General features: G+C 37.1%; 2 protein-coding genes and 1 pseudogene across 2 annotated transcripts; 2 read left to right on the top strand and 1 right to left on the bottom strand.

Annotated features, from left to right (window-relative positions):
* Positions 1-819: 819 nt before the first annotated feature.
* FUS12 (proteasome family protein) lies at positions 820-16,981 on the top strand. Its single transcript, XM_089160930.1, has 12 exons — positions 820-1,097; positions 1,674-1,766; positions 2,440-2,518; positions 3,456-3,696; positions 3,786-3,860; positions 3,937-4,071; positions 9,572-9,759; positions 11,854-11,922; positions 12,045-12,135; positions 12,251-12,385; positions 16,127-16,239; positions 16,393-16,981. The coding sequence occupies exons 1-12, from the start codon at positions 1,088-1,090 to the stop codon at positions 16,481-16,483; spliced, it is 1,320 nt and encodes a 439-aa protein (XP_089017056.1). The 5' UTR covers positions 820-1,087; the 3' UTR covers positions 16,484-16,981.
* Positions 16,982-17,486: 505 nt separating this feature from the next.
* Positions 17,487-22,073, top strand: LOC149009407 (uncharacterized; annotated as a pseudogene).
* Positions 22,074-23,748: 1,675 nt separating this feature from the next.
* On the bottom strand, positions 23,749-27,332 carry LOC149009406 (zinc finger CCCH domain-containing protein 9-like). Its single transcript, XM_089163257.1, has 3 exons — positions 27,264-27,332; positions 26,162-26,910; positions 23,749-24,558 (listed from the first exon to the last, which is right to left on the bottom strand). Exons 2-3 carry the CDS (start codon positions 26,882-26,884, stop codon positions 24,304-24,306), a joined length of 978 nt encoding a protein of 325 aa, XP_089019383.1. The 5' UTR covers positions 26,885-26,910; positions 27,264-27,332; the 3' UTR covers positions 23,749-24,303.
* Between the last annotated feature and the right edge of the window lie 554 nt (positions 27,333-27,886).

The raw sequence follows: 27,886 nt of genomic DNA, 5'->3' as shown, positions 1-27,886 counted from the left end.
TTCGAACCCCTGACCTTCAAAATTGGAAATTTGTTACGACGTTACAGGTTAATGATGGATCAGGTCGACCAGACCAAACTTTTAGGGGGTGAAGCATTGCCTATAATAATTAAGCTCCCCTGAAGTTGTAGTTGAGATGCACTTAAGCTAAAAAAAGCCCCCCTAGAATTGAATCGCACGGGATGAGCCCGGTTCAGGATGACCCATTTATATTTCAACTTCGAACCCCTGACCTTCAAAATTGGAAATTCGTTACGGCGTTACAGGTTAATGATGGATCAGGTCGACCGGACCAAACTTTTAGGGGGTAAAGCATTGCCTATAATAATTAAGCTCCTCTGAAGTTGTAGTTGAGATGCACTTAAGCTAAAAAAACCCCCCTAAAATTGAACCGCAGGGGATGAGCCCGGTTCAGGATGACCCATTTATATTTCAACTTCGAACCCCTGACCTTCAAAATTGGAAATTTGTTACGGCATTACACATTAAGGATGGATTAGGTCGACCGGACCAAAATTTTAGGGGGTGAAGCATTGCCTATAATAATTAAGTTCCTCTGAAGCTGTAGTCGAGATGCACTTAAGTTAAAAAAAACCCCATAAAATTGAACCGCACGGGATGAGCCCGGTTCTGGATGACCCATTTATATTTCAACTTCGAACCCCTGACCTTCAAAATTGAAAATTCGTTACGGCATTATAGGTTAATGATGGATCAGATGGACCGGACCAAACTTGCATCCCGATATATATCCCAATTGTTCCCAAGACTCCGATAACGCTCCGTGCCCGCTAGCTCAGGGGGCCACGCGACCTTTACTCATTATAGTACCAAGAGTCCCAAGTAGCTTCTTCGCGTAGTTCCTTACAGGCTTACACATTGTCTTGATGCCCTTCTCTCTCGTCTCTTCTGTGTAAGGGGGAGGGGTTTCTCTTCCTAGCCTCGGCGAGGTAACCATTAATTTCTGGATTTGTTCCAGTTGGATTCACTCACTACTTTTGTCTGCAAATCGACGCCATCGAAGCGATATCTGACTTCAATCTTGATAACCCTTTTTCCTTTTTGGTTTGCGTTCTGCTGAGCAATCATGGGCTCCGGTAACGAACATACATCTCCTATTTGTTCTGTTCACCTATTTTTTAATAGTTTTCAGTGACCTGAATTTGAAGGATGAAGATTGTTTCAATGAACATTTACAACTCTCTGTTTATTTCTTATCTTATCGACCTTCTGCAGCGGTTTCTCAGGATGTATAGTCTTTAATATGCTGATTTTAATTGTTTTTGATATTTAATATGATATTAGATAAGCGGTTATGAACTAGGGTTGAACAAATAGACGGAACTGTAGATGAAGCACGCCAAAATTGTGATTTATTAGTACCGTAAATCGTACCAAGCAGAGTTAAAATGTCCTTTTTCCCGCTTCCTAGTTTAGATTTATTTCATTCTCAATATAATGTAAACATTGATTTAAAACTACTTTTTGCGTTTTAACTTGCTCAGAGTGAAAATTTTTATTTTTATTTTTTTTGGCATATGAAGTAATCTTGCTGAAGATATACGACCTTTAATCATTCGGTGAATTTTACCCGTAGTCTGGGTTCTGTAGTTACTTAAATCACTCACTGATTTATTTATTTATTTTGAATTTTGGTGCTGTTGTCTGCCCAGATGCTGATATGGAGGATTATGGGTTCGAGTACTCAGAAGAAGAGCCTGAAGAGCAGGATGTTGATATTGAGAATCAATATTATAACTCAAAAGGTAATTTTCTTGGTCTTTCAGGAATTTATGGTCATGGACTGTTATAAAGTCCATTTGTTTGATTTTCTTTGGGGACCTAGGTTGATTTGATATTGTAGCTGTTGCTTGGTATTAGGTTTCTCCCATTCAAATGATGTTTGTACTCTGTGGTTGAGAGGATTTACTGGATTGAGATAATGTGGGGTTTCCTTTTAATTTTTCAAGTATGTCCTATTCATGTGTGCAAATACTTATTTGTTTATATATATATATTTACGAGGTAAACCTAAACCAACTCAAAACTAAACTGATGATACATAATATATTATTCACCCAACTATGCCAAACCTGTTTCTTGTTATATAATATATTATGTCTAGTAATAACCAAACGATTATTGTTTATCAATCATAACCTATTACCACAATTGATTATTCATAAAAAGGTCATAAACATAAATATAAATTATGACAAAGAGAGCCTTAAACCTAGTTTATTTTTTAATTGGGTTGATACTTGCAAGCCCTAATCCAGCACTTGAATAAAAGCTAACAAGCGGAAGCATAAACCATTTATTTGTTCCTAGCACCTTTGCAAATTTAAGAAATTTCATGTGACATGTTTATTGTTGGGTGTTCATTTCCCCATTTACAACCCACTCTCCCCCTCAACTTACCCTTTTCTTCTTTTGTAGGTTTGGTTGAAACTGACCCAGAAGGGGCACTTGCTGGTTTTGCTGAGGTTGTTCGTATGGAACCAGAGAAGGCTGAATGGTGAGTATAACTGACTTCAAGTTTTTATTCTTTTATTTTTCCTGACCAGTTAGATTTTATAGATCTTCTGAATGTTTGGTTCCTTTTCTTTTTTGGAGAAACTTGTTATTTGCTTCTCACTTTGTATTAAACAATCTGTATGCATCTTTGGTACATGTTTTTATGGTTCCAGCTCCTAATAGAACTAAGAATTATACTCTTAAAAGGAATAGAATGTAAAAACCTATTAGATCTAGGACTTCTACTAGACTTATAATTCGGAAATATAAAACTAAAATAAAACTTGATAAATCAATCCCAGGTTGATTTCAAAAGAAAAAGGTCCAGTTTGGTGCTGATTTGCATGATAAGTTTTCTATTTCAATTATTTTTATCTAGGTGATGTATCCCGAAAACAAATGTCTTCAAGTCCAAGATGATTAAATATCGGGAGGTTGCAGGCCAATTTCAACCCAAGTATCCAATGCCAACTTTATTTGCTTTCATAATTCAAAAATTTTCCCCCATCCCTCCTGAAACATTAGCAAAATAAGTCAAACAGCTACTGCAAATTTACTGTGATAACAATGGCATGCTGAAGGAAAAACCTCCTGCCTCAGTCCAGCTGCTTGCTTTTTTGCAACTAAAACACATGACTTTTGTGTGTTTGCTTCCTCTTATCACCTGGTTGCATGACTTGCTTGTTTTGTGTGCGTGTCGTTTTTGTTACTATTCTGCTGCATTTCGTCCTGAATTCCTTCTTTTGGGATTTTTTTTTGATTGGTTTAATTTGTTCTGTTTGTATTTTTTTGTAGCCTCCCTCAGAAGGGAAATGTTCATACTCTCCTAAAAAATTGCTGTATTTATGCATCATCTTACCTACCATTTTCTGGGAGATTAGATATATGGGTCATAACTCATCATTTGCCTAATGGATCATTATGGATCATTTCATCAGGGGATTCAAAGCTTTAAAGCAAACTGTTAAACTCTATTATCGGTTGGGAAGGTATAAAGAGATGATGGAAGCTTATCGAGTCATGTTGACATACATTAAATCAGCTGTAACTCGAAATTACAGTGAAAAATGTATAAACAATATAATGGATTTTGTTTCTGGGTCAGCTAGCCAGAACTTTGGTCTTCTACAAGAGTTCTATCAGACTACTCTTAAAGCCCTTGAAGAAGCTAAGAATGAGGTCAGCGATTTATCTGTGTTCACAAAACTGCATATGCTCCTGCTCACATACACGCAGAAAGTTTGATTTGCTACTTTTTGGTAATGCAGAGATTGTGGTTTAAAACAAACCTTAAACTTTGCAAGATTTGGTTTGACATGGGTGAATATGGACGGATGAATAAGGTAATATCAGATTATATTTTGGGCAATATTTTCATACTAGATAAGGCCGTAAGCGTAATGTTTCCTCAATGTTTAGATTTTGAAGGAGCTTCACAAGTCTTGTCGAAGAGAAGATGGCACTGATGATCAAAAGAAAGGAACACAACTTCTGGAGGTGTATGCAATTGAGATTCAAATGTATACTGAGACTAAAAATAACAAAAAACTCAAGGTAAGGGTTGTTTCGGAGCCCCTTTTTCATTTTATTTTTATGTTACTGTTCTTGATCAAGATGTTAATACCTGATTACCATTAATATAGATGATACTCCAGAACATTACCCTGCTATTTAATTGAACTCTTAATAGCTAATAGGTTAGTTTTTGATGAACATTTTACTTTTTATTTAACTAAATGGGATCGGCTTCATGGATTATTGCCCTCTAATCAGTTCTGTTCGAGGCCATGCTAGATACAAGGCCTAAGCTATACATATCCTTTCTCACCACTTCTTCTAAGGTTATCTTAGGTCTACTTCTAGTTCATTCAATATGGATTATATCACTTCTCCGTACAGGGGCATTTATATGTCTCCGTTGAATGTGGCCGTGCCACCTCAAACTTATCCAAGACCAACTCTTATATGATCATTTCTTATCTTATCCATCCTAGTTTTGCCACTCATCCATCTTAGCATCCTCATTTCTGCTACACTGAGTTTATCTATATAATTCTTTTTAACAGCCCAACACTTTGCACCGTACATCATAGCTGGTCGAACAACGGTCCTATAAAATTTTCCTTTAAGCTTTAATGGAATACGCCGATCACATAAGACCCCGGATGCACCTCTCCACTTCATCCACCCTATTTTAATTCTTTGGGAAACCTCATCCTCTAAATCATCTCTTTTACTTATGATTGAACCTAGGTACCTAAAACAATCACTCTGAGGAATCTCTTTATCTTTAAGTATCACCACCTCATCATCTACCCGATCATGACTAAAGTTACAAACTAGATATTGTCTTCGATCTACTAAGTTTAAAGCCTTTTGATTCCAAAGCTACTCGCTATGATTCTAATTTGGTATTAATCCCCACTTGGGTCTCATCGATCAACACAATGTCATCCGCAAAAAACATACACTAGGGGACCTCATCTTGAATGTCTTTGGTTAATTCATCCATTACCAGTGCAAATAGATATGGGCTTAAAGTTGACCCTTGATGTAGCCCAACTGTTATCGGGAATTCGTTACTTTGTCCCCCCACTGTTCTAACACTAGTCACCGAACCATCATACATATCCTTAACTATATCTACATATTTACCTGCAGCATTTCTTATCTTTAGTACTTGCCAAATTAACGCTCTAGGGACTCTATCATAAGCTTTTTCTAGGTCAATAAATACCATATGAAGGTCTTTCCTACATTCTCTATACCTTTCCATAAATCTACTAATTAGGTAAATAGCCTCCGTTGCATAGTTGTCACGGCGACGAGGCAATGCGAGGCGGTTTTAGCTAGTTGGGGCAATGAGTCGACGAGGTGCTTTTGAGGCGGTCGAGGCGTTTTATTGTACATCTCATACACTAATTCATTATAAACATATCTTATATATAATAAAAAAAACTAATATTAGCCATTTAGCCTACCTCAAGTCATCCAACATACTACAAACCACACATAGTAGGTCTTAAATAAATTTCAAGTATCATACTATCATTAATAAGAATCAAGATATGATTAAATGTAACTAAATAGTAAACACATGGATGCATGAGCAAAACAAATAAATAGTAGACAACATACCTTCATTAAATGTCACCAACACTAGCACTGAGAAGATCTCACAGAAGAAGGTTTACTGATCGAAGCAAAGCTGATGGCAACAAAGCATCAATCTCAACTGTTTGATGCTGAAAACAAATGGTTTGCACATGGTTCATCAACCAAGCTTCTGAAAAATTCATGCTTGGGAGCAAATCGCAGGAAAAAAGAAGAAGCAACATACAGTGATAATACAGTCATACACCAAGCAAAGTATGCAACAACCAAACCAGAAAAAAAAGAAAAAAAAAGCAAGTTGTAACAATCGCAGGAAAAAAAACAAATCTGGCGACATACCGTCGCCTTAAATGGTGACCGACGCCGCTGCAACTTGATCGCTGCAACTACAGTGGCCTTTGTATGAGCCTATGAGGGGGGGAAAAAAGAAGAAGCAGAAGTAAGAGAGTAGAGTGACTAGAAGTAAGAAAAAAAAGAGAGTATTCTGGCGACTTACCGTCGCCTGAGATGGAGACCAGAGTGATCGGAAGTGACTCACTGCAAGCCTGCAACCGCCGGAGGAGTTGCAGAAGAAAGAAGAAGGCTGAGATACGGTGGAGTTGCAGAAGAAAGAAGAAGAAAGAGAGTCGCACGAGTCCAAATCCTCCAAAGGCTGTCGCTAGTGATGACACTAGCTGTTGCCGGTGTCACTGGTGTCGCCGGTAGTCGCTGTCAGAGTCGGAGACGAAGAGAGTTGCAGAGGGAGAGTAGTAGAGAGCGAGAGAGAGACTGAGAGAGAGGAGCGAGAGGTTAGGGCTGAGTTTCGATCGATTTCAATAATTCAATCTCGTTTTTCCTTTTTTTTTTTAAAAAATAAAATTAATTTAATGTTACAAATGATAATATGTAATAATATGTAACACCTATATAACAACTCACCCATTAGATTCTTTTCGATTGGAATCTACGTTTCAAATTAATTTTTACCTTTGATTTGGAATCAAATAATTTACAATTTCTAAACCCCCAATAAGGCGATCGGCCAGTGCAATAAGGCGTCCGAGTCGTCGACTCAGACGACTCGGAGACGCCTCATCTCTGAGGCGACCACCTTATTCACTTTGCCTGAGGCGATGGTCGCCACAGGCCCTAGATACCCGCCAGGACTCCAAGGCGACGCCTTGACAACTATGCTCCGTTGTAGATCTTCCCGGCATAAACCCAAATTGATTCTCCATAATTGTAGTTAAGTGTCTCAAACGGGTTTCAATTATTCTCTCCCATAATTTCATCGTATGGCTCATCAATTTAATGCCCCTATAGTTATTATAACTTTGAATATCTCATTTATTTTTGTAAATTGGAACCATGACGCTTCTCTTCCATTCATCTGGCATTTTCCCTGTGCTCATAATCTTATTAAACAATTTAGTCAACCAAACTAGTGCATGGGTTCCTAAGCTCTTCCATTATTCAATTGAGATTTCATCAGGACCTTGTGTCTTGCCGAGTTTCATCCTCCTCAAAGCTTCTTTTACTTCGAACATCGAAATTCTAAGTATATAAGTTCGGACATTGGTGCCTTGGTGAAAGGTGTAATCATCCGAATCATAATTGCTTGAAAAATGCTCATTTAGTAAACTAGAGAAATAGGTTTCCCATCTTTTCTTAATGTCCTCCTCACAAACTAAAACTTTACCATCTCTATTTTTAATACATCTAACATGGTCAAGATTTTTACTCTTCCTATCCCTCATCTTAGCTATCTTATAAATAGATTTTTCTCTTTCCTTCGTGCCCAACTTATTGTATAACTCTTCATGCTTCTTTTCATTGCTTTTCCCGCAATTTTCTTAACTTCATTTCTATCTAACCTATACCTTTGAAGATCCTTAACATCCTTAGTTCTTTGCCATGTTTTAAAACTAGCTTTTTTATTCCTAATGGCAACTTGAACCTCACTATCCCACCACCACGTTTCTCTATAAGAATGGAGCTTTCCTTTTGATTCTCCTACGACATCTTTAGCCACCTTCTTAATACATATAGCCATCTCATTCCACATTGCATTGGTATCCCCTTTAAGCTCCCATTTTTCTTGTTTGACTACTTCATTAACGAAGGATTTCGAGCACTCTCATTTCAAATTCCACCATCTTATTCTAGGATAGTTTACCTTGGACCTTTTATGTGTTCTTGGAATTAAGCACATATCCAAGACCACAAGTCTATGTTGCGCAGTTAAGCTTTCCCTCGGTATCACCTTGCAATCCTTGCATAACAATCTATTAGTCCTTTTAGTTAGGAAGAAATCTATTTGGCTTCTATGCTGTCCACTTATGAAGGTAATTAAATGCCCATCTTTCTTTTTGAAGTAAGTATTTCTAATAGATAGATCAAAAGCAGTAGAAAAATCTAAAATTGAAATCCCCTCCTCATTCCTTTCTCCAAAACCATATCCTCCATGTACATTGTACACTCTCATATCCTCTTTGATCTTTTCCAATATGTCCATTTAAATCACCTCCTATGATAATCTTTTCTCCTTGACGAATTCCTTGCATTAATCCATCCATATTTTTCCAAAATTCTAGCTTAAGACTTTCATCTAATCCTACTTGAGGTGCATATGCACAAATTATATTTACGAACTCTTTCTCCATTACAACCTTTATAGCAATAATCCTATCACCCACTCTTCGAACATCCACCACATCATTTTTTAGATCTTTATCCACTATATACCCACTCCATTTTTATTTGTTTTATCCCCAGTATACCAAAGTTTAAAGTCATCCAACTCTTTGGCTTTTTTATCCTTCCATCTAGTTTCTTAAATGCAAGCTACATTAATCCTTCTTTTCCTCATAACATCTATCAGTTCTAAGCTCTTACCAGTTAAAGATCCTATGTTCCAAGATGCCAATCTAATCCTACGTTTATGGACTAGCTTCTTTACCCGCACTTGTCCACGGTGCGGGAACCCTTGCCTACTTATCACGCATCCGGGCGCCGATGTGATGCGTCCCTTACAGGGGACGCCCTAGCTAACCCTTGCCCACTTATCACTACACTTGGGCCATAATGTAGCGCTTACAGGGTAGTAATATGGATGCCTTTCTTATATGCACATCATAATAGGAAAATTTAGATTTTGAGATTTCTAATCAAATGATTGTGATCTTTGTGAGTAGAGTGTGACTTCTTTGGTGCTGAGCTAGCATTGCTTTGGTCCTTAGGAATTCCATATCCAGAGGTTTCAGGAATATCATAATGAATAATCAACACCCGGTGAAAATGTTTTTTAAATGGTAAATAAATGATTGTATGCTCATTTCTGGCATAAAGAGTTCGTAGAGCAATGCATAAACAGTAACTTTATTGAGATCGGCTAGCACATGATTATACCCAGAAGGAATTACTGAATAACTGAATAGAATTGCAGTCAGTATAGAGTGTACTGACTCAACCTTCAGGAGTCATTACTCCAAAAACTAAGCTGCTACCACTTAGGAACTAGGAAGTGTCCAAGTGATACATGTGGATTGAGGCCACGAGGGGGAGCTGCTGTGCCAGGGCAATACCCTAATGTCTGTCATTAGCACCCAGAGGTCCAAGACATGAGGGATTCATATGTAGTGCTTTTCTGACTGTCTTTTTGCCTCTGGCCGGTCTATGTCCCAGTTGCAACTTTAGATGCATTTGAATTCTGTAGGTTAAAGCAGTTGCTTACCAAAGCTTTGATGATGTCATGATACTATGTTAAATCTTTCTGCTATGCTAGCTTCAGTAGTTCTCTTGTATTTTCTTTTCAATGGCTAGATCCTGAGGTTTTCTCTCTTGGTGCTTCATGTTTCAGATTAATCTCGTTAGATAATTGATTCTGATGCTTATATATTTTTCATTATTTGCTTCTTTATGCTCTACTGGATGAGTGTTTCTTATGGTTGGATCATTGCAGCAATTGTACCAGAAAGCACTCTCGATCAAATCAGCAATACCCCATCCAAGAATTATGGGAATTATTCATGAATGTGGTGGTAAAATGCACATGGCAGAGCGCCAATGGGCAGAGGCAGCTACAGATTTTTTTGAGGCTTTTAAGAACTATGATGAAGCTGGGAATCAGCGTCGTATTCAGTGTCTAAAGTATGATCACAAACACTTCATTTTTGCTTCTTAGATTCTTTATTGCCCTCTTTCAACAGAAGTGCACATGTCTGGACAAAAAACACAAACTTCTAGAGACCATTTGTTTGCAGGAGAAAAAAAGGGTGGGATGGTTAAAAGTGTCAGATCCATATGAAGTGGGGTGAGGGGACAGAATAATAAAGGAAAGAAAAGTGAGAAAACAGTAAAGCATGTGGGATCCACAAGCTTATTTACATTTTTCACAAAATCCCACAAAAAATGTTTCAGACTTTTTTAAGGCATGGGGTGAGAAAAAGTGGGTGCCAGTTCAGCAGACAAGCTCCTTAATCTCCCACTAGTGAACCAAATAAACTCAACTACTGGGATTTCATTGGAAATAGTACACATTTTCCACCACCTTTTTCCACCTTATTTTATTCAGTCAAACAAACGGTCTATGAAGGACTTATTGTTTCGACCTTTTTGTTTTCCTTTGCTCATTCTGGATCTACGCATCGGCACTTGTGAAGACAGCCTGTATAATGCTAGAAACAGACGAGATCGTGTGTTTGTTTTTTTTCTCTTTTCTCACTCTCTCTTTAATCATTTGTGTGTGATTGGACCTTGAATGCTGAACTGAATGTGTAGATTTCTGTCTCTGGGTGTACTGTTGTTGTTGTTGTTGTTGTTATGATCACTTGGAACTATGGATAATGCTTCATTCTAGTGAAACTACGAATGTTGAATTGTCAAATGAGGCTTTTGATGGATCTTGAGTTGCTGTTTCAACTTGTCCCATTTCCTTCATCGTTGATCTTCGGGTATGCCTTTTAGAAGTGTCTGATTTGGATCTAGGTGGCCTATGTAAACCTCCAAATGCTGTACATTGTACAATATTAGAAATCCTCTGATGGGTTTCTAGAAGTTTAAGATTACTTGAGTTCAAAAACCCAATGAAACCAGAATAGTGATTACAGGTTTTAAACCCAGCTTCCAAGAAAAAAATTTAATTATTGAGAACCACAAACTCAGGTGAGCAGATTAGTGGTTCAAGATTACCAGAGTTCAAAAACCCAATGAAACCAGAGTAGTGGTTACAGGTTTTAAACCCAGCTTTCAAGAGAAAATTTAATTATTGGGAACTACACAGGTGAGCAGATAAGTTTCATTTAATGGTTTGATCTAGAGTTATAACCGTAGTCTACTTGGAATATGGTTTTCTAAAACATAATTTTGATAATTGAATACTGATATCATATCTTAATGGGCTCAAAACAGTATCAAAGGTGCATCAAAACACCAACATATTTTAGCAATAGATGGTAATCTGAAACAGAAAAACGAAGATGGTCTTTCTGATATATTAGAAACTAAGTTATCCAACTAAAAAAAGGACTTTTAAGGAGACAGCGATTATACCAAACTTTGGAACTTGAAGTGTGTTTAGACTTTAAAGTATCATGATGGTTAAATATGACGTTGAATTTGAAATCTTAGATGGCAAAAAATGGAGAAGTTGAAATTTGAGCAAATAGAAGGTATGCATCTGAACATAATAAAAACCAGAAAAAGCTTACTTGAAGGTATTAGGATGGAGAAGTAGATGGATATGAACCAATCAACTTACCTTGAACTAGGCCGACACTTCATCATCAATTTTTAATCTCACCAAGGTTTCTTGCATCCTACATGAGGTGAAGTCCATTATTCTGACGTGAAAGTTTTAAAGGCAGACTTGGGGAAAAAGAAGAATTAAGCAATTCCTAAATTGTTTTGGTATTACATGTGTCTAGGTACCGTAAACCAACTTGGAAGATATAATAAAATAAACCATTCCGAGTAAGGTCTTTGATTAACTATATTGTAATTCTACCTCCTACCCATAGTTTAGACCCATTAAAGTAGAGCCCATTAGAATGAATATCCATTGGACTAAAGATCTGACACTTCCAACACATAATAACCCAACTCATGGCTTATTTTCACTAGAATAGACGCCCAATCAGCCCATTCTGTGTTTTACCTGCATTATCCTTTTGAAAAGTGTAAAATACATTTCTTATGTGGTATAATTCTTGTTCACACTGCTATTTTTGCTTCTTCAATGAGCAGATACTTGGTTCTGGCAAACATGCTGATGGAATCTGAAGTTAATCCATTTGATGGGCAGGAGGCAAAGCCGTAAGTTCTTCATGAAGTAATTTTTCATCTTTGGGAGATTCTTGGTACATGTGGCCTCTTTTTGTTTCTTTTCTTTTCTTTTTGTCATGTCATGTCATGTGCCAAGTGTTTATGTGCTGCAGATACAAAAATGACCCTGAGATTTTGGCCATGACGAATCTGATAGCGGCTTACCAACGGAATGAAATATTAGAATTTGAGAAAATTCTCAAGGTAATATGTTCCGTGTACAATTAGCATTACCCTCGTGCATATGCTTGCTGGTTTTACAGTACCTCTATCTACAGTGTTTCTCTCATGGGATTCACTTTTTCTTTTTAATCTCCAGAGTAATAGGCGGACTATAATGGATGATCCATTCATTAGAAATTACATTGAGGATCTTTTGAAAAATATTAGAACCCAAGTTTTGCTTAAGCTCATCAAACCCTACACAAGAATTCGAATTCCGTTCATATCTAAGGTAATGTATTCAACTTGCCAAATTCGTTTTTCTTGTTTTGGTCTCTTACTATGTTTTTATTTTCATTCTCCCCCCCCCCTTTCGTATTCTTCTTCTTTTACATTGCCTCTTTTGTCCAATCTTTCCTCTTGACCAACTATCATGAACTAGCAGACCTGGTCCATTACGATTCATTTGTAATAAATTACTTAGAATTTGGTGGGTCTGTGATTTGACTATTATTGAAATACTACTAGAATAATGGTACTGGTTGAACCTGCATCTTGTTTCAACCTGACTTTATGATGTATTGCATGTGACTGCTTTCCTGGATTTATTTTGCTTCTTTTTGTTGTGGTACCAATATTGTAATAGCAGAATGTTGATTTTCACAATCAGATGCCAGTTGCTCTTTTAGTTTTTGCTAGGCAAGACTTATTATCATATGGAATTCCCACTAAATGGGATTTGGCTACATGGATCCTTGCTCTCCAGTTCTATTTGACATCATAACCAGTATGAAGCCTAAGGCTGTACGTCTTTCCTCAATTCTTCAATGGTTAATTTAGCTCTGTTGATGCAGGTTCATCACCAAAATTGTGCTTCTTTACTTAGGAATAAGTCTAGGGTAGGATTATATTCATGTTGGGCCTTTGATACCATGGTTGTGTATGTATTAGACCACTTTTATGGGCCTAAACTATGTGTGTGCATGTTGAGTACGAAATTAGTTTCCGTGCTCCGTTTTATCAAGTGTTTCATTGAACTGGGTTTATTGGTTGGACCGGTCGTTCAATTTAAGTATTTTTGTGCAATATAAGTCATAGGGAGATTCCTATAGTTGTAGGTGATTTAAAAAATAAGAAAATTATAGGGCAGTTTTACACCCTCCAAGAATATGACAGCTGTTACTTGTTGAGACCTTGCCTAGGAGTGCAAGTCGGGAAATCTCTCCAAAAAGCGTGGGATAAGAGATACAACCTCCAACTGCTGCTGCTTCTGTTCTTCATCCTTTTTGAGAGCTCAATTTAGTGTTTGACCTTAGCTCCGGTGGGATTGGTGGAACCAATTGACTCCTTGATGCAAAAATGCCTAGGATGTTCTCCCTCAATTTCTTGAGGTTTTGTCAGTTTTTTCATCACATTGGTCCGTTAACAAGCCTGCTGCTAATAATTTCCTGCAACTACAGTGAGTTTTTGACAATCCCCTGCTCCCAATTCTTCGAATTTCCTATGAACCAATTTTTTGGTGGAATTTAAAATTCAGCATTCAAACCTCTTACTTGAAAACCCAAACCTTCACTGTTAGATTCCCCATCGTCTACTGGTTAGAGTCATTCCATCAATTGCTAATCCTCAAGTGGTCCTCACTCAATTTCGGTTTTCTCAAATTTATTCATACAAGATCTTGTGTAAATGGCATTTAGTTGATCCTCTTTAATCCAGTGCTATGTCACATAATCTACCCCTGGCCCTTTTGGTACCTTTGATCTGACCATGGAGACCTGCTTGCCTGAACCCTAAGTGGGGCCCACTAGATGGCTCCAAAAAGCCCCCTTGTGCTGGATGAATCCCTAGTAGGGGTATTTAGGACATTTTCAGCTCCTTTTTCTATTGCTGGAATGATTTCCAGCTCTATTTCTAGAGTTTGAGTTGGTTTTTACGTCTTAATTTGAGTTGTGTTTGAATGGGCTACTCTATGGATAAGATAAGACTCTTCTTGTACAAAGAGGTTCCTATCTTTTAGGAGGGTTCTTATCTTTTAGGAGTTTACTTTTACTTAGAAGTCGTTTTTTAAGTAGTTGTTGGTTGAGTGTCTTATGGAGTTCTTTTTCAAGTAAACTTCCTTCGATAGAGTCCGAAGTTAATTATTCTTTTATTTTCAGCTTGTGTTTTTAATTGTTTAGATTCCAATTTGAAGAGTCCAGATTATGAGGTAGTATCCTTGTCTGTTAAGGAATCCCACAGTGTTAAGAGTCTTTTAGTAGGCTATAAATAAGCCTATTGTTTCTTTTTCTGATTACTTATTGTTTCTTTAATATGTGGACATCTTTAAAGATATGTATGATGGTTTAGTGACAAGTATAAAAATGGTTGGGGGGGTGGATAAGGTGTTAAATTTCCTATCACGGTTCGGCTACATCAAGGATAAACTTTAAGCCCATACTTCTTTGCATTTATAATTATAATGGATGATTTAAGCAAAGACGTTTAAGATGAGGTTCCTTGGTGTACGTTTTTTGCTGTTGATATTGTTTTGATAGATGAGACACAATTAGGGATTTAATACTAAGTTAGAATGATGGAATGATGGAGAGCAACTTTGGAATCAAAATGCTTTAAACTAAATGAAGACAAAATATCTAGTGTCTAACTTTGGTTCTAATCGGACAGATGATTATGTGGTGATACTTGATTAGGAGATTCCACAAACTGTTTATTTGAAGTACCTTGGCTCAATCACAAACAAATGTCATATAGAGGGTGATGTGTCTCTAGAATTAAAATAGGGTGGATGGAGTGGAGAGGTGAGTACGTGGTCTTGTGTGATCGATGTATTCCTTTAAAGCTTACAGAAAAATTCTATAGGACTGTCATTTGACCAGCTATGCTGTGTGGTGTAAAGCATTAGGTTTTTAAGAAGTATCATTAGGTTCACGAAGGCTCTTTTTGGTATCAATTTTCATTCTCTATTATGCCCATTTAAAAGAAATAAGTACAATAATTCATTATTGGTCAAGAATGAAAAATGGTTTGGTGAATTTTGTCAAAAATAAATTATGGAATGAAAAATAAGTTTGGTTTGTCAAAATAAAAAATTGTTAGAAATGATAATGAGCAAGTGAGAAAAGAGAAAAGAGAAAAAAAGTATGGTTTTTTATAAAAGAAAGTGTATTGACTATTTTACTCTCATCTTAACTATTATATTTTAAGTAAACCTTTGCATAAATGAAGAGAATGAAATTCTCACCATAATCCATAATAGACAAAAAGTCTATTATGGATTTTGGAGGCTTTTCTATTATTTTAAATAAAAAAAATTGATAATAGATGCCAAATAATTTAAAATAATAAAAAATTCTCATAATTGTGAATGATAATTGATACCAAAAAGAGCCTTAGTGTAAAAAAAATGAGGATGTTAAGATGGATGAATGACAAATATGAAAGATAAGGTAAGGAATGATCATAATAGAGCTGGTCTGGAAGTAGCTCCAATAAATGATAAGTTAGAGAAAGTCAATTGGGGCAGCACAACCTCATTCAATAATGGGCTTTAAAGGCCGCTGTACAGGGAAATGATTTAATCTAGGTCGAAAGAACTAGAACTAGGGCAGACCTATGATCACCTTAGGAGAAATGGTGAGAAAGGATATGCATGGCTTAGGCCTTGTATTTAGTATAGTCTCAAATATAGCTGCTGATTGGAAGGTAAGGGTCCATGTAGCCGACCCTATTTAGTTGGGATGAGGCTGCTTGTTTTTTATGTTAACTTGCTGGCTGCATAGCTAATGCAGCAATAATAACGCCCCTGAACCCTCAGTGGTCCTGCATTTGTGAAGGTTTATTTTCCACTTGGCATTATCCTTATTGGGTTGAGATTTGACTTGTGTGGGCATAACTGTTCAGTAAATTTGGGTCCTACTGGGTGTGACCTAAATTCTGTGTTGTCTTAATACTCTGGCAATTAGGCTCAACCATGTTTTTTTTTGGTTGTTTTTAAATGGTCTCCCTGTCCTTCTAATGTCCATCTGCTGCACAGGAGCTTAATGTGCCAGAGAAAGATGTCGAACAATTGCTTGTTTCGCTGATTTTGGATAACCGTATCCAGGGCCATATTGATCAAGTTAATAGGCTATTAGAGCGTGGGGACAGGTATAACCGTTTCTAACCGTTGACATTTGAATTTGAACTTATATTTTCCCTCTTGATAAACAGAGTATTTATTCTGTGATTTTTACTTTGTTTCCTTGAAAGTGTGATGCTAATTTATTTTTCCTTGCCTTGTTGATGAAATATATCATCCAGGTCCAAAGGGATGAAAAAATATGCTGCGATAGATAAGTGGAACACACAGCTTAGATCTCTCTACCAAACTATCAGCAACCGTGTAGGATAATATTTCTTTGTGTAAGGTAGTATGTTGAGCTCCCAGTTTTGGTAATACTGCAGTGTTGTTTAAGTTGGGGGGAAGGGGACTTTTCACTCAATTCATATTTATTCCCCATTCATATCATGGAGTAGGCGACTTGTGAATACCGAGAGGTGCTTTTATTTTGGTATCATTTGGTCTTGATTGAACTTTTGTAATGTGTACATTACATTCGAAGTTTTTTTCTGTTATGGCAATCAGCCAATCAGCTTCCTGACGGGTGTTGCGCGGAAGCGTGACAATTGGATGTGTTTATTTGTAGTTGAAGTGGGTTGTTGATGTCGTATTTAGTTTCTGGAAAAAAGTGATGGGGATTCAATTTACTTGGAATGAAAATTTGCAGTCCTGATCAGCTACAGTATTTTGGGAGAAGGTGAATTCGTACAGGTAGCAAGTTAAGGAAGAAATTTTAAACCAAGTTGAAAGGGGAAAGTTACGCATGAGTTATGTCAATATGATATTGGATCAAGCAAACATGTCACGAGCATAATTTCATCTTAAAAAGTGGTAGGCGATGTACTTAACTACGAAGGATTTTATATTGCGGTTTGTAGTTGTTTCCTCTTGATGATTTAAGTGATTTTGCTTTTGCTTTTGCAATTGTATCAAACATTAAACAGAGTAGATCCAGATCATCAACCTATCAATCATGACAGAGAGATGTTTTCTCTTAAATTTCTTCACAGACACATTGAAAGTGAAATTTACTTTTGATTTTTCTTATCAAATTCAGATGTGGGTTCTCTCTTAATCTCTTAATCTCCTAATGTGTGTGTGAAGAGAAGTGATGGAAACAAAACATGACCCTAATATAAAGAGTATCTATATTAATGTTTGTTTGGCCATTGAGGTGAGAGAAAAGAAAAGATTCTCTCTCATTGTATGACATTTTGACGTAGGTGGATTCCTAGAAAACCTCGTCAACAATTTTTCACGTTCTAACCATTTTCCTAGTTTGTTAAGCAACAAAATGGGTTCGTGTTTACCTCCCCATCCGCGGTTTGTACGCTAAAATCGCAAGCATAGAATTGGACTTCAATTCTGCTCACCTTCCCTTTCTTCTTCTTCTTCTACAACTCTTTGCCTTGTGTGAGGTTGGAGCCTAGAGGGTTGGAGTGAGTTGGGACAAGTGTCGAACACATGGCAGGGGCAGTGGATCTTATTAGTTTATTGGAAACAGACGTTGACGTTTCATGAGAACAAGTGGTCGCTCAAATGTTCATCTATGCGTGCACTGTGTTGTCAAACAGTTGAGGTTGAAATTTCGTATTGCATATTTAATGTTTAGCATTCAAGTCAGCCGACGACAGTGAGACTTAAAAATGAACATACAGTCCATCCTCCAGAAAAAGAAAAAAAAAAGCCCTTCACTTCACACTCTTGAAGGGGTTCCCTTGGTTCTCCCTCCCTTGCTCTCTTCCCCAAAGACCAGGGACCAGGGTCGCCAGACTGCTCCAGCTCTGATGATTCTAGGGTTTTAAAGAATAAGAGGTCGGGTGGCTGAACTGAACTTCAACTGGTGAGACTTGTCTAGCTTTGGATTGGTCCAAATTTACTCTTCATTCCCATTAACAATTGACTGACTTGTGTTGCTTATATGTGCAGAATATATTGTCTTCCAAGTTCCAACACGCCTAGAAGATCACTATTTCTGCGGCCACTGGTGCTTTTTTTTCTCTGTCGTGATCTTTGGTGTCTACATTTGCTCTGTTTGTCTAAAGCAGATAAATCCAACAAATATACTTACTGTTGCGGCGCTGACCGACACAAATTGTGTTATAAATGGAACTCTACCTGAGGAAATTCACTTTGTGCATTTTCCGCTACCTAAAACTTACAGCAGGTTATTAAATCATTCCAATTTAGTATTGCATCTAGTCCAGTTCCCGAGTTAACAAGTTCTAACTAGTGTTGCTTTTTCACAGGAAGGAATGTTTATGTACTCCCAGTCAGGTTCTTTGTTATTTTTTATCCATGCAGAGATCTGGAAGTGGGTGGTTTGAAACTTTGTCTGGACAGTCACCCTAATTTTAGTTCCAATGGTGAAATCTTCTCCGTGAAACAAAGGTGAAGTAATATTTCATCCATTTTGAAGACATTAGATAGTGTATAATATAGCTTAGACTGGATGAGTAGTGCTGCAAAAAATGATTGTGTCGCTGCAATTGGTTTCAAGTGGATGCTTAACCAAGTTTTTTATTAATTACTTGTTCCTGCTCATTTTTGTTTACTTTGTTCTTTGAAATTCAAAATGTCTGTTTTTAAATAATGTAGTTATTCCTCGTTTTGAATGCTTGAAAGTACATATTTGTCGTTCTTTGGTGCCTTACCTGCACCTCACTCATCATAGTGGGTACACTTTGAAGATGGAAATTGATATATTTGAATCATTAGTCTGCAATTGTACTAGTATATTTTTTCCCCATTGTCTTGTTTATCTAGTAATAGCATTAGATTCACTAGATTTTGAAATTAATGGATAGAGAATTTGTAACAAGGTGAAGTGGATTACTTACTCACACATGGCCACATGGGTTTGTATGCTAGTAGGCATGACTAGCAATGTTGCTGCTGCAAATGTTGTGGCTGTTAGAGAGAAGTTTGGGTTTTTTCATCTCCAGGGAGGAAATCCGGAAGATAGGGCAGAGTTGCGTTCCTTTTTTCTGGTCGGTCGAATATCTCAACTTCTCTTGCCTGCTCTCCAATGCTTTTCACAGTCATTCCGATTCCCATGATCTTTTTCCCAAACACACTATCTTTGTGCTTACTGGAAAAGTGGGGAGGGTACAACATCGATAATCTGTGGCTATGGGGCCATCAGGAGTGGGCGAGGTGGTTTGCTTATTGACTTTAATGCTTTGGATATGCCTTTGTACTTCGTTCTACAATGTGCTTGGTGTGGGGTTGTCTGGTTGCAACACTTTGCTATGCATATGTATCTTCTCTTTTCCTCTGTTTTAATAAGCCTATTTGGAATGATAAGAAGAAATCTCAGTGCAGTTATTTTGTTTTATTTTATTTTTGGTTTGGGGGAGGGAATGTTGGTAGATGGGACCATAAGACTGAGACACATTTGACAGGTGGATATAGGGAAGCGGCCAAATGCTCCAGGTTCCTCATGAGATGAACAGGCCATAGCTACCCTCAGTGAAGGGATTAAAAGGCAATTTTCACAAGAGTTCCAAGGGAAGAGTTCAATGATTCAATATTGGAGAGGGAAGCAAGGCATGGCAGATGCTGATTCTGATCCTGTCGAGGAGTTTATGCCGGCTGAGTAAGCAATTGAACATGGAACCATGAGGTAGACTAGAGAGTATCTCACTCTAACTTGTAGGTATGAATCACAATTCAAATATTTCTTGATCTATTCAGATACTTAAATTATTATTGACGATGTAAAACGATCTTTCTCGAGTTAAAGACCAATTATCTAACTATCAATAGGATCTATGTTTTTTAAGCCTCTTTAGCAATTAGCCTTTCATGCAGTTTTCTTTTTGTATTCATGGAAAGGACTAATCCTATTGTCTAATAACTTCTACATCCTTTGAAATATCATGAACAAATTCCATTCCATATCCAGATCTGAAAGTCAAAATTTTATGTTTCGAACTCATCGCAGTAAATTTGAATTCAAACCAGGGTGTGATTTGCATATAAAACATATAAATGACACATTTTATGTGCAAATCATGTGATACCCTCATATGCTCTTGGCGATTGATGCAAACCAATATTCGGAGTAGTAGTTTAGCTTATGCTTGAATATGCTAGTGGGTTCCTCATGACACTAAGTCCATACTGCACTCAATGTTATTGTTGTGCCAGATTATCCTGTATTGGTTTCTTCTGTTTGACATTGAAATTACGGATGGTTCTTTTCAGGCTGTCATGGTTAGTCATCATCAGATCATTGACTGTTTAGTCACATAAGAAACATCTCATTCTTTAATTTTCATTTACCCACTACATAAATGCAGTCAATATTATTGTTGTGGCACACTACCTGCATTTGCTTCTTCTGTTTGATACTGAAATTACTGATAGCTCTTTTCAGGCTGTTATGGCTAATCATCAGCAGATTGTCAATTATTTTAACTGGAAGGGTGTATCGATTATATTTCTATTTCGTAGAAATCTACTGAGAAGGCTTATTTCTTTAGTGGCAAATGATTATGATAGAGAAGCAAAGCTGCTCAATGGTAACCCATAAATCCCATGTGCATACAAAAGAAGAGGTCTCTCTCTCTCACTTGTGTTTTTCACTAATCAATTTCTTATCTAGGTATATGGGCTGAATGTCCAACTTATTTTTCCATCTGATCTTGTTTAGTTTTGTTTATTACCAAAATGAAGGCTGATAGGATAAGTTGGTTTCAATGCTGCCACCACTGATTTGCACTGCAGCTTCAAATTGGTTCTCATTATTGGGGAACTACCATCTTTAGCCAACTATCTGATTCTTCTCCCTTTTGCTCAGGCAAGTCAATCATTTGTTTAGATAATTCAGCATTACTGTCTCAAGACTGATATGAGGGTCTTTGCTATGAGTCTCCAGACTCTAGCAACAAAACAAGCTAGCATCGTGTACTTTCTGTTTTAAAAATTGAGAATTCCCACTTATGTGTGTGAGGATTTTGGATTTTTCAGTTGCTTGTCAACCTTCTTTCATGGCTTTAATTGAAAGGCCAAGTGCTCTGAATTGCTAAAAGGAGTAATTTGTAGGAAATATTTGCTTATAGCTTCACTTCAATATTTAGTATTGATGCTTTATTTTCTATGCATGTTTTAGCACTAGGTTGAATCTAATTTGAATAGACCATTGTGTTTGTGAAAATATAAAACTGGAAGCCCCTCCTTAAATATATTGGGTTCAAATTTCTTGCTAAATTTTGACTAGTCAAGAGAAAAGTGGATGCAATTATTTTCAGGAAAGCTTCATTTCACCTTTTTCATAGGTAAAATTTCTCTAGGTTTTTTATTGTTTGGAATCACTGCTTTGGCTTAATAAAATGCAATGCCTGTAGGATGTAGCGTGTGATTTGCCTTCACAGTTTGATAGATTCATTGGTCTCTTTTCTCTGGAATCTCCTTGAGACTCAGTGCGCATGCTTATGCACTTAATCAGCTAAGTTGTTGCAGGCTGGAATACTGGCGCAATTCAAGCCTACGCTCAATATCAGTGACTTGATACGAGGTTTTAAGAATTATCAGCGCATCCTGGAAGATTCATTACAGAAGTTCAGTAACACCCACCATAAAATTTTATATTATGAAGATTTTGTCAACAACCAAGAGTTGATTTTCTAGATATTTAGAATTTCTTTGATGTTATTTTCTGTTCTATTGCTGATGCATGTAATCTCATTACCATATTAGGTATTATCTGATGTTGAAGAGTTTCTTGGGGTTCCGGTTAGGGAACTGCAAAGCCCCAAGTGAAGATTCACACCGGACCCCTTCTTGAGCAAGTTGAAAACTGGGAAGACCTCTGTAAAACACTCAAAAGGAACGCAGTATGAGCATTTCCCTCCTCCATACCGGTTACATTACGTAGTCTTAGTACTTTCTTCCATCTTTCTTAATAGCATATATATTATGATTTTAGCTGTGCCCTACAACATCTTCTGTGTGTGGGACTGGGCTTACATTCACATTTAACTTATGACTGAGATTTTGTGCAAGTTCAATAGAAATTCCTTTCTTTCTTATAGAATTTCCTGTAGCCATTTCCTTCTTCCTTATGCTCTGAAATTATCTACAGTTGGTTCTCTTCCCCCCCACCCCCCCCCCACCCTCCTTGGGGTGCAGGATTGTTATGGGGGGTGGTGGGTTTTTTAAAGCAAGTTGGGTGTGCGTTTTTAAATATTCCTGATTCTACCAAAAATATTTAGTTTGTTTTTCGGAAAATAAATAATGGATTTTTGGAGTACTAACAATGCAATATTTGGTCTGCTTCATACTACTGCCTTGTTTATCCAGAGCAATTCCTTTCACCCTGATATTTACATGGAAGAAGCTTTGGATAGCTTGATATATTTTCAGATCATGGAATGTTGTTGTAAAATATTTTATCCATGCATTGTGATCAGATGTACTGTTGATGTGTAAAAATAGATTTTATCAATCCATATATGTTGATATACCCAATTCCCAGTAGCTCAAAAGATAAGAGACCAGACAGACACATGCACAGGAACAAAGATTTAGCAGGGCTGTCTGATCTGCTTGAAAGACAAGTAAAGGGTATTTAATTTATATCCAACCAGATCACTCGAAAGAACAGGGGTTTCCCCTTCGCTTGCAACCAAATGGATCCTACCAGTTACCCCTTTTAGAGTAGATTAACAATTTTACTTTTTTGTATTTTGAATTCATTTATCAATAGAAGTAAAATGATAACCTTGAATAGATTAATAATTCATTGCTGATTTGATTAGGATTATTAATCCGTCTCTGTAGCGCCTATGATAGGGACTTGGAACGCTTGCAAAAGCAGGAACGAGAAAAGAGTAGATTTTCATCCCTAATGAACCTTAACATTCATTACTCACATGTCCAACTTTATGAATTAAATGGAGCAGGAGCAGCCGAGCAGTTGATTAATAAATGGTCGAAAATTATACAAATTTATGCATATGAAAAACCGCACAGCCAATAAAATACGAGTTTTGAAGGTTCTCCATTTTCTCTCGTATAACTGATCGTTCATAGAGGAAAAAATACGGTAATTTTTTACCTAGAACCCATAATGCAGCATGCATGGGAGTATTTGATTGAATCTAAGAGAAAGGCGAGTCCAATCACTATGTAGACACAATGGTTCTTTTGGATTGCGCCTAATATAAACTAGTTGGTCCATTTGTAAAAATGCAAAAGAAGCAGCAGAGATATAATGTTTTAATTTTTTTTTCTTTTTCTTTTTCTGGTAATGTATAATTTTAATAGATATTTTTGGTAAATGGTAAGGTAGCGGAATATTTATCTACAGGGTCAACATAGGTCATTCTCAATTTTCATTGCATCACATGTATAGATGATGGATGTGGTTGTTCTTGTGATGGGATATGTTGGATATAATATGAATTATTACTCTATACTTGTCAGAAACACGATCAATCCAATGTAGGCAAATAATTAATATATGTAGAAACATGCATGTAAGAAGTTACTCCTTTCATCGAGCATAAACAAAATGATTATCATAACTGAAAAGGAGACAGTGACCACGACCCGAATAGAGGCTTAAACACTTTTAAAGGGTAGAAGTAGTTTTAAATTAAAAGACAAAACGAAGCACTAAAACAATTTCACATAATTTTGTTTCTACAGCATCAGTTGGTTGTGGAAGTCACCCAGTTTGATCATCTGACACTCTGAACAATGGGCAAATATTCAAAACCATACACAAGATGTCTTGGTATTCTCGATTATCCAAAAGCTACACAGGCCAAAAGGATTTATCATCTGAAGCCTAATAAGTGAACCAAGAAGAATGGTTGGAAAATGTCACAGAAAAAAACTAAGTGAACCATGATGGAAAATCAAGCTACTTCAATATCCAGCAAAACTTACGATTCAAGAAGAATGGTTGGAAAATGTCATAGACACAACGGTGAGGCATATTTACCACCAATGAGGGTGACACTTTTTAAACTTCGAATAAGCTGGACACCCACCCGCCTCCCTAACAGAATCAATCACAGCCTTTAGCCTTCTCTTCAAGAAAACAGAAATTGCAGGAATTACCTTGTGTAGCTGGTTTCATTTGAAGGCTAGCTAGCTCCTTAAGCAGGACCCCTGAACCTTTCCTGCTCTGTGAGTGCGTGACGGAAGTGGCAACGGTGGCCATAGGGGCAATTATCCCCTGAAAGAACCATCCGACACACCTCAGTTTTATACCGAGGGTGGCGAATCACAGGGCGGAGCTCAGAGATGCCGTGCGCAAACTGGCAGTGGTCTCCATAAGGACATGCGCCAGTCTCTCGCCATTTGTTGCACATTTCTGTCTTCAACATTCCTTGGTTGAATGCCTCCAACTCCTACGGTGCATGCCAAGAGTTAAGCAGTAGATAACGGAATAAAAAAAAGCCATATATAAATTATCATAATCTGTAACGAATTTGATGGTGTAAGAGTTGCTGATCATTATCATTTTTTCAAAATTTTCAAACAAGAGTAAACTATATAACGAGGGGTGTTTTGGGCCTCGACGGAAGGAAATAGAAAGCTTTTCATTGCTCCGAAAAGGACTGAAGTCAGATAAGAACTTCCATTTATGAGTTATTACTTATTAGACACCCCGTTTCCCCCACCCCCACCCCACCTTTTGGGGTTAGAAAGTGTAGAGCAACTGTATCAAATAGTGATTCCCATTCTCTTTTCGTAGTACGATTATTTGTTTAAGGAAACTAAAGCCAGTACTTCTTACATTTGATCCAAATTACACCCTATTTTCCCCCTTAAAGCTCAAATTTCTATTGAGCCCTAATTCCATCTTAAAGCCCTACAGCTGCAACTCTTCATCCTTTGCCTCCCTATATCAGAATTGATTTATATTCTGAAAACACAACCACCCAAACAGTACCTATGCTTGAATCCAGCATTGTACCCAAAAGCCAACCTCTAGCCCTAGTTGTCTAATTTCCCTAAATCTGAAACCTAACCCTAAAACAGATTTTTCGCTGATTGTGTGATTTGATAGCTTGACATTGTCCTGATTATGGTTGCTATTCTAAGAGGGGGTCTCAAGTTGAGTCCATTACCTTCACTCTTCTTATAATGAGTTAATTATTAAAATTTTGATTAATAGGGTTTTTTATGTATCAATTTTCATTGTCATATTCTAACAATTACCATTTTGACATACTTAACGGACGGACAATTACCTATACAAATCCTAATCTCAAATCCACATCACATGGTAACTGTCAATGTTTTTTGGTGCTAGGGAATATCTTCCACCATTATTGTCGTTTTACTGTCAAATGTCATCAACGTATCCATAATGAAATAAGAGCAAACCCAAATGAATGATATATATATATATATATATATATATATATATATATATATATATATATATATATATATATATATATATATATATATATATATATATATATATATATATATATATATATATATATATATATATATATATATATATATATATATATATATTTTATATATATATATATTAAAGAAAAACTCCTAGTAGTTTGGGATTCACAATTAATCATTTTGTAGCTATCAAGATGTTGCAACTTCTACCCAAAAAAAAAATAATTAAAAAAAAATTTATCGCACACAATCCACACAGCTTACTTGATAATGTTGGTCACACAATCCACAACACTTGGTGTTATTATTAGTTAAAGGAAAGTAAAAGACGGTCAGTAAAGACAGTTGTTACATGCTAGCGCCACATAAAGAAATAGGGCAATATTTATATTCTGCACATGCCAATCAAACCCGGGAAAAGAGTTCTCCAATTTAGGCATGTTTTTGGAATTCTTATCTTCTTTTCATTTTTTTCAGCTGATGAGGAACAGAAATTCTTCATATTAGTATTTTAATAAATTTTGTCTAGTCCACGAAAATTAATAAATGAATATATAAATTAAAGGGTTAGGGAGTTGTTACCTTTCCAGTGTCGACTGGACTAGCAACTCGAAGTCGGCTGGTGCCAGTTGATGCTCCATTGGTCCCATTTGTTTGATTCAATTTCAAGAATCCACTGGAACGAATTGATATGCTTTTTGGCAGCGAAACCCGATCCAAGTTTCTTCCGTCGAATGGATTATTTCCAATGACACTAGTTGGACTAGCGTCCAGAAGTTGTTCACCTGATACGCGACCTGCGACAATGTTATGATCACCACCAAGACAGAGACGACGAAAATCTTCAGTGATCGATTGAGAAGGAAAAGTAGAGGGGATGAAGAGGTTCTCAAGGCTTGTCTTAGTAATGAGTCTCAATCGGTTGGTCAACTCTCTGTTCGCAACTCGGAGTTGTGCGTTCTCCCGCCGAAGAGCTTCTGCTTCATTGAGAGCCTCATGAAGATGACTGTTGCTTATGCGATACCTACCAACGAGTTGATCGTACTCCAAGGTGAGACGAGCAAGGTAAAGGCGATAATCTGTCTCTACTTCATTTTTATCTTCGTCATCGCACGAGCAACCAGAGGGACTTAATGAGACGGATTTCGAGAAAGATGCACCAGTACTTGGGAATGAAGATGAGCAGAGCGAGGCAAAGCCGATATCCTCATATTGCTGATGAGGCGAAGGAAGCCGCTGATCTTTCGATTGTGTTGAAGCTGAAGAACTAATGCCTTCATCAGTTGGAGATTTATCTTTCTGCATTTATTATTTTATATATATATATATAGCTGCAAAGCAAGAAAAAGAAAAAAGAAAAACAAGAAAGACAATCAAACAATCAATTTGCAAGCAACATTCCTGGATCTGATTCGATTATTTATTTCTAGTCATAAGTACTGGTTCAAATCGAGAAAATGCAGCATACAAGAATAACAGTACTCGAGGAAGATCATAACGAATCATTGGAGATCGCACTAAAACGAAAACAACTATCTATTTGAACTTAACAGATCACAGGAAAGATCATAAGGAGTCAGTGGAGGAAGATCATAAAAAGTTTGAACTATCCTTAAATGATTCCTGACAATCTTTCCTGTGATCACCGATAGCTTCAAGAATTTGTGCAAGAAGCTTACCTTACCTGCACAAAAAGGAGGTAGAGTAACTAAACTCTCTGTTTTTTCAGAAACGCGCGCAGCTTTGAAACCTCAAGTAGCAGCAGAGTTCAACAGAGAAGAGGATGACCTGTTTATATAGAGATTTGCAGTGCAGGGGAAGCACATGCTCTTCTCGAGGGAGACTAGGGTCTTGAAAGTAAAATGGTCTAACAGAAATACCCGCACGAACGTGACGGGACCCACCAAGTTGCTTGACGGCGTTAAGTTTCCAAACCATTAAACGTTACGTCACTCAGTCACTGGTTCATCTTGCATTGCCCCCGAAGACGACCAGGTACGTTAATTACCACATGTACCCAAGACGTTTTCTAATGGATGCAGCTTCAATAGGGGTGATATGGTAACCTCACAGAAAATCTACATGGATCTTACCGACAGACGAAACTACGAAAGGAGCTGTAAAAATCTCCAAATCGCAACAAAAACGCACGTCCCATGATTATGCACGCATATAATAGTTCTTGTTAGAGAATGAGCATATCAGTTGGAATTACCAGTTTTGTCCCTAAGGCAGGCATCTAATTATGAAAGTGCCCGCCCTTTAAATGAGTCGTCACTGACTGACCACCGGTCTACGAATCCAATT

This window comes from Hakea prostrata, chromosome 7 (assembly GCF_041222555.1).
Source record: "Hakea prostrata isolate BN-2017 chromosome 7, UWA_Hpros_2, whole genome shotgun sequence".
In the NCBI taxonomy this organism is placed as follows: domain Eukaryota; kingdom Viridiplantae; phylum Streptophyta; class Magnoliopsida; order Proteales; family Proteaceae; genus Hakea; species Hakea prostrata.
The sequence above is the reverse complement of the archived record's forward strand: the minus strand, read 5'-3'. Positions and strand labels throughout refer to the sequence as shown.